This window comes from Pollachius pollachius (assembly GCF_949987615.1).
Source record: "Pollachius pollachius genome assembly, chromosome: 9".
NCBI classification, from domain to species: Eukaryota; Metazoa; Chordata; class Actinopteri; order Gadiformes; family Gadidae; genus Pollachius; species Pollachius pollachius.
Genome location: NC_136942.1, coordinates 22,012,715 through 22,023,840, shown reverse-complemented (window position 1 = coordinate 22,023,840; position 11,126 = coordinate 22,012,715). Strand labels below are relative to the sequence as shown.

General features: G+C 42.8%; 1 protein-coding gene across 5 annotated transcripts in view; it reads left to right on the top strand.

Annotated features, from left to right (window-relative positions):
• Positions 1-2,048: 2,048 nt before the first annotated feature.
• The window catches only part of LOC307080885 (anoctamin-9), a 14,234-nt gene continuing 5,156 nt past the window's right edge, over positions 2,049-11,126 (top strand). The window contains exons 1-17 of one of the 5 annotated variants that reach the window (XM_079743845.1): positions 2,049-2,359; positions 4,092-4,166; positions 4,249-4,371; positions 4,586-4,722; positions 4,942-4,991; positions 5,070-5,128; positions 6,103-6,182; positions 6,599-6,733; positions 6,829-6,922; positions 7,232-7,292; positions 7,619-7,701; positions 7,791-7,895; positions 8,726-8,890; positions 9,002-9,038; positions 9,442-9,553; positions 9,651-9,708; positions 10,303-10,400. In XM_079743845.1, coding sequence (XP_079599971.1) covers positions 2,339-2,359; positions 4,092-4,166; positions 4,249-4,371; positions 4,586-4,722; positions 4,942-4,991; positions 5,070-5,128; positions 6,103-6,182; positions 6,599-6,733; positions 6,829-6,922; positions 7,232-7,292; positions 7,619-7,701; positions 7,791-7,895; positions 8,726-8,890; positions 9,002-9,038; positions 9,442-9,553; positions 9,651-9,708; positions 10,303-10,400 — 1,493 coding nt within the window. In that variant the 5' untranslated portion in view covers positions 2,049-2,338. Of the gene's footprint in view, positions 2,360-4,091; positions 4,167-4,248; positions 4,372-4,585; positions 4,723-4,941; positions 4,992-5,069; positions 5,129-6,102; positions 6,183-6,598; positions 6,734-6,828; positions 6,923-7,231; positions 7,293-7,618; positions 7,702-7,790; positions 7,896-8,704; positions 8,891-9,001; positions 9,039-9,441; positions 9,554-9,650; positions 9,709-10,302; positions 10,401-11,126 lie in introns of those variants that run through there. The other 4 variants (XM_079743844.1, XM_079743846.1, XM_079743847.1 and 1 more) reach the window with 4 other exon arrangements.

Below are 11,126 nucleotides of genomic sequence, written 5' to 3'. Positions count from 1 at the left end.
CCTCACTGTTATTGTTAAGCTATATACAGATGACATATTATAAGTATGGTGTGTTCTATATACAGACTCGGAATGACATTTTATGGCTATAGCCTACATTGTGATTACTATACAATATATTTATATTTGTTATTGATTTAAGTAGTTAGTATTATTATACCTACTGGTTAATTGTCAATATGTATAACTTTACCAGGAGATTTTCCCATTGACGTTTAGAGTCTGAGCCAAGAAGGCAGCCATGACATAAAAGTATCACGTTTAACATTAAAAAACAAAATTCACATTTAAGTACAATACAAGACACAAAACACAATAACACAAATCACAGTAAAGCATAAATTCCATTTGTCAGTAAGTCAGTGCTCAGTATCGGACATGTACAGTTTGTGGTTAAATAGTCCTTAATCTTGCTTTTGTAATTGTTCATGGTGATTTAGGATTCCAGTTTAAGGTGATCCTGTAGAAGCAGGGCCGTGTAAACCTGGAGGCCCTAAGCAGGATAATTTTGGGCCCTCCTTTGCAGTTGTAGTTTTGAAACAGAGCAACTGTGTGCATTCATAACCCTTACGATTTTTATCTGTACCTCTTTCAGCATGATTAGCCACAATTATTTTACTACTTATTAAGTATACTCACTGAAACAGTCAAAGTAAAGCTTACACACTAACCACATTTCTTTTACTTTACTGTCTGAAATTTTATAACAGCACAAACTGTTTAGTCCACTAGGCGGCTTGCAACCTTTAGTATTGAAGGGGACATATTATACCACAAGGTGTGAATGTGATTAGCCTTACAAGCCGATTCGAAAATCTGCCCTTTATGACATCACTAGTGGGCGTGTCCACCTAGATGTGTGCTGGATAGATCAGTCTACCAGCCTACCCAGTAGACTGAAGTAAATGTTGCTCATCTATCCAGCACAGATCTAGGTGGACACGACCACTAATGATGTCAGATGGGGCAGATTTTCGAAACGGCTTGTATGGCTAATCACACTCACACCTGGTGGTATAATATGTCCCCTTTAAAACATCTTCAACAAAGTTGCTTTTTAAAGGGTCTTATAAGTTAGTCTATTGTGACAAAATCGTGAAAGCGTTCTTGCAAATAAGATGAGTTAAGATGATATAGCTTAATAATGAAATCAATTAGAATAATAAACATCCATAGTAGCCGCTGCATTGGCCTACAATTATAATTTAACAAAAAACATGTGTAGGGTTGCCAGTTCATTCAGAATGAGGTCATTTTAGGTTATCATGATAAGGATAAAAAAAATGATGATAAAATGATAAAAAAAAAAAAATCAGCGCTCTTGGGGGCCCTAAGCGGCCGCTTAGTTCGCTTATAGGGAGTCACGGCTCTGCTAAGACGAGGGGTGGGGCGCACATCCAAAGGTAATCCACAGGTGCTAGACAATAGTATTGAATATAAGAGAAAGGAGGGTCTGCACACTGTTTTAATGCTCCAGAAGCGGATTTATTAACAGGCAACGTTTCGATCGCTAGGGATCTTCATCAGGCACAAAGATCATAGCGATCGAAAGGCTGCCTGTTAATAAATCCACTTCTGGAGTATTAATACAGTGTGCAGGCCCTCCTTTCTCTTAGATCCTGTAGTTACACCATGATGAGGGTGCAAAATAATTAAAAGCACTTTCATCGAACGTAGTGAGGGTCCGAGGAACGTTATACAAAATAAAACTGCTAGACTGAGTGAAATACCATTAAATACCATTGGGTAGGCCTATACTAATTATCACTTATTTATTTTATTACATTTTTGGGGATTGCCGAACCCTACAAATAATATTTTATATTGCTGAATAGGCATGGGTATCTTTTTTATTACAATATATTTTTTATACATTTTAAATAAAATAGTCATCCAGTCAAAGTAAGCTCGCTCGTCGATTATGGAGCCCTCTTTTTGGCGCCCTCTTGCGGTACATACAACCGCACATTAGCCCTCTGGCGGAGGCAGTGGCGGTTTACGCCTTCTACTGACACCTGCCTCCCACGGTGCCACCGCTCCATCCTGCAGGTGCCGTCACTCGATGAGAGCCACGCGTCTTTACCTTCACCAGCACCATAAAGCCACGAGGCTAGAATAACAAGCGCCGTCTGACAACACAGCAACAGGTATAGTCGCTTCTGCATTCCTCGTTGGCTGCGAATAGAAAAAGGCGTCTGCGATGATTGGGACTACGGAAGTAGTGTTCCTGTCGGAGAAAAGGAGAACTTGATGTACCTTCAACGACACCTGTGAGACGGTCACTGAAGCCGTGGGGGAATTCGCCGTTGGCCTGATCACACCTGTAGCGAACCACATCATGCCGGGACACAGACGCCAGGTCAGTCACCATCACATGTTAATACTACTGGGTTTAGTTCACAGATATCAGCCAACGTAACTACAAAAACTACAACCATGTACTAAAGTGTACTATCGAGTCATTATTTCTGTAAGACTATGTCTACTAAATGCTCTATAATATGATGACTGCCTGGTAAGTGGTAACCAACCGTATCGCACATGGGCCCAGTTGAATGTGTTTGTGTTCACACCTGTTGACTGTATCAAACAAATCAGTGTTTAGCTTTCATTTTTGCTCAGGTATGCAACAGGTTTCAAATACCTATTCAAGTTCGATGAATAGGTAATATGATATGTGTCATAGTGTGTCATATAGTGTCACAGAGAACTGGGACACTACTATAGGCAGGTAGTTTCATATAAGCACTCGCAGTATGCCTAACTTTACTAGTATTTATTCAATTAAATATAAACTAGAGATAGGCCAATATCCATAAAAAAAAATAGTTTGGAACGTGATAGGTAACAACTTTATTAATCCCCCCGTTCAGATACAAGTGAAACCATAATTTGGTGTTGATTATATATTTGGATAGGTGTCACTAATTACATATATTTCATATATTGACATATATCTGTCTCCAGTGGTGGTTCTAGAGACATTTTACTAGAGGGGCCAAGGAGGGGCCAGTGTTAAACCAGAGGGCCACAAAAAAGGCAAATATTTTACTTTAAAATCATCAAACATTTTATTTGTACAAGGGTTAATAACTTCACCAGTCTGTATTATTCTGTCAAACGATCTTAAATTGATGGAGCTTATGCCCTAAATCATCAAAATCATATAAACATTGGTTTTGTACAAGTGTAGGGCCATAAAAAATGAAACAGGGTACAACATACAGTGTCTCAATGTGAAAAAACTCCAGGGTATAACGAAGTGCGGAGAAACTGTGTTCCCAAGAGGCTGTGCTTACAGGAAGGGTTACAGCAATCTTGCACAGTCTAAAGAGCTCAAAGAAAACTTCCCTGCTCTACTGTTCTTTCCTCATTTAATGGTAGCTTCTATTAGAAGAAAAAAAACATAGGGGCATGCATTAGATTTTGTTGCATAACCATCTCTCCCTACTTAACAATGGCAGATAGCCTACTACTCTTTACTCAAATGTATTTGCTGTCCCAATGCATTAGCCAAAATGGATGAAAATACGTGGTTAACATCACAACATTGTGTAGCCTAGACCTAGCAAGGATACTGACATTTGGATACTCGCTTCTGCTTTGAAGAGTTTGCTTGGATATGATTACGTTTCTAAATATATCGAGACCAGACATTTACAAACTTAATTTCATCAACAGTGTGAGGAACTACAGTAACACGGTTAAGTGCAAGAACAACAAGTCACTTGCTAAATGAAATCGTTTTGCTTAGATTCGACTCTTGCAACAGGAGAAATCGTGGCTCCTTTCTCCAAGAGTAGTCGCTGAGCTCTCATTTACCAAGCAGCAGCAGCATGTAGTTTGGGTGCGCCGCTCTAATTTACCCTTGTAGAACGATGTGTCGCATTAGTTCCGTAAAATCAGTAAAATTATAATTGTTTTATTTGATCTGCACGGGGGGGGGGGCACAGGGGGTGGGCAGGGACATGTCTACAGGGGCACAGGCCCCCGTAGGCCCCCGTGTAGATCCGCCATTGCTTTCTCAGAGGTACATGGCCATATTCCAGATGATGACGTGATGCCCTGATCTAAATGTGGTTCTGTTGTAGCCGAGTATTGAGTTCCTGGAGCTGATGGGGGTGGTGAAGGAGAACGGTGGAGATCATGTGGGGGTTCCCCATGGGGTAAGAACAGACACCTGCTGATCAACATGAGCATCATTAGGCCTTATGTAATGACTGATGTCATGTGGGGTTGTCTGCGCAGCACGCCCCTCTGTCCTACGACTACGTCCTGGTAGGAAAAACCAAGGAGGAGCAGGACAAAGAGTCCTTCAAGAAGCAAAAGGCCTTCATTGAGGCATTAAAATGCAAGAAGTTGAAAGTCACGGTAAGTTTGTATTCACATAACAACTGTCCATTAAGGCTGGTATCACATATTACAAATGATGATTCAGACTAGTGAGCTTTCTGTCATCAGGGATAGATTCATGCAGCTTCACAATCTGTAACTGATAGGTCTGTATCATGTTATCGTTATCGTGTCTAGGTAGTAACTAATATTGTAAAAAATTGTAATTCTTAATTAGACTTATTTACTTTAGAAAATATTAGATGACGACATAATCTTCTATGGGATCCAAGCCCCAAAGGAGATCTTCGAGAGGTACAGACATCTACTGAAGGTGTCTGATGCCTGCAGCTGGAGCGACGAACAGAACGCTATGCCCTTCAGAACCAGGTGAGGCACTCTGTCACTGAATCCAAAATGCGTGCAGTGACGCCTTTCTGACGCATCGCTTTATATCCAACATTGGGGAAGCTTTATTCTATAACTTGTATCACATATTTATTTATAAATTGCAAGTTAATCACAGAATATAATGGACACAGAGATGCAATGGTTGGATGTGTGATGCGTGGTTTTATTAGCTCAAGTGCCAGCGTTTGTTTGTTGCAGGATAAGAATCGTCCACTACATCGTGAATCACACTACTATCAGCACGGGAGGTAAAGAGGTCTTTACATGAGGGTCACTCTGCCTCCCAGATATTACACGTTCTTCCTCTCATCTCTCCATCTTTCCAGAGGATCTTCGCGGTCTGCTGAAGAAGAAGGTGTTTGAAGCCAGGTTCTGCTTGCATGAGGTAGGTTCTTCAGAAAGGTCTTCTTCTTTTAGAATCAGTGTCCATAAAGTCTTGAGTCCCTTGTTTTTGGAAAGGATACGTTTTATTGGAGAGGGTCATCCTATCTGAAGGTGGCTGTGTAGAAACCAGAAAGGCAATGTTTTCTTGTTTCTTTCATCCAATTCCCAAGTCAAAACAACATTAGTTATGTTAATTATAACTATGTGAATAAGTTACAGAAAACCGAAACAACAGGACAACACCGGGACTTCGCAAAGCGAAAAACTGCGTTGGCTCATTTCATTGGCTAGTGTTGAAAATTACAACGTTTTGATCCAAAAAGAATTAGGATGTATAATAGGAAGTATGCGGTCCACTTTCTGTAAGAACCACAACAGGAGGACCTCAAGCCTGGACTGCAGTCCCAGCTTCATCACTGAGTATCTGTTGAGCGGCCGTTCTAAGCGGATGACTCGCGTCTCCATTAGTCATTATCGGAGTCCTGAGTCATCGGCAGAGAATTTACTTTGAGTGCGCACGACGTTGGCCTGCGCGTTACGCCTGCTTACTATGACCATACAGCATTGTCTAGCAATTAGGAAGAATGCATGAATGGTGAATCAAATAAACAAATATTGTACTATCCAATAATTTAAATGTAGCTGTGATGTTTGAGGTGACAAAACCCAACAATGTGTTTCTGTTCGCCTGTGCTTATGTGACTCTTCCTGTAATTATTTGTGGATGTGTGTCACCACGACTGAGTATGTGCATTGCTATTATTGTGTGCCTTTTCTTTGTGTTATGTATTCCCATGATTGTATGTCATTTTATGCCGGGCTTGCCTGTTGTTTCTGAGTGTATGTCTGTGCATATTGATGTGGCCGTGTGCATTTGTTGTTGTCGAACACTGTGCCGGGTGTGTTCGTATTCATGCACGTCTGTCAATGACCGTGGGTGTGTGTGTGCCTTTGACTGAGTGCTCTGGCTTTCAGAAGAAGAAGCAGAGAGAGCTGAGGCAGATCTGGGCTCGCTGGACAGCCTGTTTCCAGGGGCAACCCATAACGGCTGTCAGGTTAGAGAAGCACTTGAATCGCTTGATCACTCAGTTTACAGTTGCCATCTTTTCTGCCATTAGCCGTTTTGTCGGGCTAATTGCATTTGCTACTGTCATTCTTGGGATTTAAAAATGATACCCTTTTTCAGACTGTGAATTATAAAATGTAAAACATCTAAGCATTACATGATTATTATCAGTACTAAAAACTTTGTAATTCTAATTAATGAAAATATTTTGGAATGTAAACTTCAAGTATGTTTGTTTCTATCGCACATTATTTGAATTTGTGGAAAATATTAAGGGTATTAATAAGAAGTTAAAAAATTGTCAGCTTGAATGGAGGTTGTCGATAAGACAACCTCAGCTACAATTCTAAAATCGTGTGTGCTTCTGTGTGTTTGTGTGTGTGTGGGTGTGTGTGTGATTCTCAGGAGCTACTTCGGGGAGAAGGTGGCTCTCTACTACCTGTGGCTGGGCTGGTACACATACCTCCTCATCCCTGCTGCCGTCGTAGGCCTGGTGGTGTTCCTCTACGGCCTGACCTTCTTCAACAGATCTCCGCTAATGTGAGTTCAACACTAGAGGTTAACCTTTTATGCATATAAGTGAAGTTCTGCCTGTGTACAGTGTGATTCCCTAACCACAAGCCCTTGTCCTTTAGAAAGGAGGTGTGTGAGTCCAACGCAGTCATGTGTCCCCTCTGTGACAAACGATGCCAAGTGTGGCAGCTCTCGGACACCTGCACGTATACCAAGGTACAGAACAAGCCTGCAGGGTTGAGTCAAACCATGCCCTGTTTCTGGTTGTAGTTACTGGAGACCAGGCGGGATAGATCCCTGGCCTTTGAGACCCAGCTGGGCGTATCTGGGTTCCAACCATAGACTGAATGTAATGCTTACAACCCCACTGTCCACAGTCTAGGTGCGGTCATATCCTGGGCAAACACCTCACTGCTTATTGTTGAGACATTTGTGTTTGTTGGAACAACGCATTGAAACAAGCTAATTTACAAGCTAAATAGTAATAAATAGGTTACTGACATTTATCCTTATTTGTATCCACAGCTGAGTCTGCTCTTTGACAATGGTAGCACTGTCTTCTTCGCCATGTTCATGGCAGTGTGGGGTAGGTTTCTGTTAAATGGTTGTGATTCAATGTTTGACTTTTGTTCTGTATCATGATGTATTAAGTGGTCAGAACTGGAAAAAATCCTACTTTCACATAAGAAGTCAGTTGATTTGAGTCAACCTGGACCATTGATGAAATGTGACAACACAGAGAACCACTGCTAAATAATTCCTGCGTCAGAAGGTCAGTGGGCTCATATTCACCCTAAGAGGTCACGCACGCGCACGCAAGCACGCACACACACACACACACACGCACACGCACAAACAAGATGCCTAAAAAGTGTGATGTCGTATGACAACCTAACAACTTTATTTCCACAGCGACTTTGTTTCTGGAGTTCTGGAAGAGACACCGAGCCTCCTATGTGTGTGAGTGGAAGGTTTCGGACTGGAATGAAGAGGAGGTAGGATTCAGCAAACCATTAAATCTGTCCCTCTGCTTAGCTTTCTTCACTCTTGGTGTTTGTTAATACATCTCCTTGCATGGTTTCAGGACGACCTGATTCTGGGGATTGTGAATAACCCAGACGCTGAACCCAAGCAGTACAAACACTCGTACCTGCGCAGCACTTTGGTGCTGATATGTGTGACGCTGATGGTGTGTTTACACACAACGCTTCACACACATTATCAACCATCACCTGCCACATTGGCTTGGCATTTATTTGAAGACCAGAGTAGTAGGATGATGTGCATATTTCTATGCATATGTTTAGGATATGCATTTTAAATTTGTTGTTTCCTCTAGATTTACCCTTCAGTCGTTCAGCTACTTTAACTAAACTGACTGAATAAGAGGCTTGAGTTGTTAAGGAGCAGGTAGGGAGCTGGGGGCCTCTTCCTCAAGCCAGGATGCCCACACTGGTAGGATGTTTAGTACATTGAGGGTTAGAACTACAGCGTGAAGGATGTATCGGTTGGCCGATTTTTTCGGCTAATATTGGCCTATCACAAATATATTGTATCGGCGTATGTGTTTGCCGATATGAAAACTTTAGAAATGGGGTTGATTTATTATCAGCTCTCTATAAATCCTCCACTGTGGTGGTTGAACCTCTAAATGCTTTAACTGAGCACATCATGTAAACACTCCCAACACTAACAGTTTTTCATCGTGTTCTGTGTGAGGTTAGAAGCTCCTCCCCATACTAAAGGTCATTGGTTCCTTTAGCTCTGGCTTTAATAGATGTTGCTGGAGGGTGAGCAGCCTAACCCAATCCAAAGGAGATGCTCCACCCCCAGGATACCATGATATATACATATAGAATAAAGAGCAATATATGAATATTTAGAATATCGGCCGATGTCGGTAATCTTTTACTCCCTAATATCGATATAAGCATTGCCCCCTAAATCCAGTATGGGTTGGGCTCTAGCCAGAACCCAAACTCAAATTCTCCCTCACAGCGGCCTATCCTGCCCCTCCAGATCCTGGTGATCATCGGGCTTACCCACGCCCTGGTGGTCTTCAGGGTGATGGCGGCGGTCATGATGGCCGAGGGGTCCTGGAAGCTGCTCAGCGACCACTCCAACCTGGGGGCCATGGTGCTGGGGGCCTTCCTCCACTACGTCATCATCACCGTCATGACGCGGGTACGCACACCATCGCCCTCGTCGACCGGGGCCCTTGAGCCAAGTGTCAATGTGTGTTTGCTTTATGACCCATTCTACTGCATACTGTCTCAAGTACATCTCTGTTTGCAGATCAACAGGATTGTGGCCTGGAAACTCTGTGACATAGGTAAGCATCTTAATGTGTACTATCGGTCTCTTTCTTCTTTATTTGTTTAAGCTGGTTATTGCTACGGCTCATTTATTCTTTATTGCTCATTAAGTACTCGCTTTTACAAGAGAGACCTGGACGTCTTCTTGTTTAATTGCTGTTAATGACCTCCTTAATGTAAGTAGTTAATAATACAATAAGGTCAAATCTGATTACAATCCAGAAGATAATTGCAGTGGCAGCAGCTCAAGGGAGGACAGTGTTAAGACAAAGAAAACAAACACATGTTGTTTTATACACACAGCTTCAAGTTGTCCAAAAGGCACAGTCGGACGTCCTTACTCTAGCCTTGACAGGACAGCAGAAGTTAGATTGTCCCGCCTTGTGGTCAAACCAGTTACCGATTCCTGTTTTATCTAAGAGGAAACAAGGTCCTTCTCCGCCACCGAGAAGAGCTTCACCGTCAAGATGTTCACCTTCCAGTTCTTCACCTACTTCTCCTCGCTCTTCTACGTCGCCTTCTTCCTCGGCAGGTGAGCACTGGACCGCACTGTGCCCTCGTTTGTGTATGTTTGTGTGTAAGGATAGTAACAGAGTGGTAACAGACGTGTTTTCTACTACGTTTGTTAGGATAAACGGGCACCCTGGTCGCTACTCACGGATCGCAGGGAAATGGAGGCTGGAGGAGGTGAGGAGACATTGAGAATATTGATGGAATTATTTAAAGGGTTGATATCATGCTTTTTAGACTTATTCCCTTCGTTTGAGACTGTTATATGCCGTATGTTTACATGTTTTATGTCTGCTAAGCTAGAACCATCTAAGACTGAGCCAGGGGGAGTTTTCACGCCCACCGAGAACGCCCCTCAATAAGTGTGTGAAACAGCTTGTTTGCGCTCAACCTTTACTTCCATAACAGTGCGACGTCAGACTGTGGGCGGTGTAGAAGTGAAGAAGTCCCGCCTCCCGGCTACCTGCAGAGTTAACAACTTCTCTGGGTGTGACTTTGCCGACCCATGCGCAAAGCGTTCAACCAATCACATCAGAGTGGGCGTGCTGACAAATCACAGCAGACTGGGGTACTCGAGAGGGGGGCCTTAAAGCGACATGATACAAAAAATAACTTGCAGAAATGAAGAGTGAGAATAACATTTTTTTAACATGCAGGCATGTAACCCTATTCTAGTAGTACCCCCCAAATGCAATGATATGGGATCTTTAAAAAAGAGACTGAGTTAGTTTTAGTAGCCCTTGGTTCCTGAGTCGTCTGCTCTCTCTCCAGTGTCATCCCAGCGGGTGTCTGACAGATCTGTTCATCCAGATGGCCATCATTATGACCCTCAAACAAACCATCAGCAACGTGTTCGAGTTCACTGTTCCGTAAGTGCAGAGCACCAACACACACACCGGGGGGGGGGCGGTGACCTTTGACCTGGGGCATGCTGATGAGACTACCCCCAGCACCAACACACAATCGCTGGGCCAAAGTTCAGCTATAACACTAAGAAACGCTCATTTACAATGAAAATACGGCACACACTCCATGCCAACCCGACATCCCTCTCTTCCATTTCCATTTCTAGTTACCTTGATTCTGTAATGTGGTGCTACTTTTCAAGTAGTGCATGCGATGGATCTCTCATACTTGACAGCATTCGCTTTTGCATTGATCAGTAGTGTCTTAGGAAAAGTGTTACCTTGCTCTTGTGTCACATGACTAATAAGAAGAAAACTGAATGTGCTTTTCTCCATACACAAGCTTTGAGCCCCTCCCCTCTCTCCCCAAAGCGGGAGACGACCCAGAGCAAATGCAGGAGATAAGCTGAACACTGGGCAGCGTTCACGCAGCTTTCGGCATAGATTCACACACAGACCGAAACCATGAGACAAAACTGTAGTCGGTTGCTGTTGAGGATTTTGTTCATTGCAAAGAGAGTTAATGAGAATAATCATTGCAAAGAGAGTTAATGAGAATAAATGTGAATACACTCCGGCGACTTTATGCTACTAAAGTGTTACTTGACAAGATACAGCGTGCTGAAGCCCTATATTCCTCATTTAAAACCCTTTCGCAGACAGTGGTGAGCAGGCAGTGATGCAGGAATC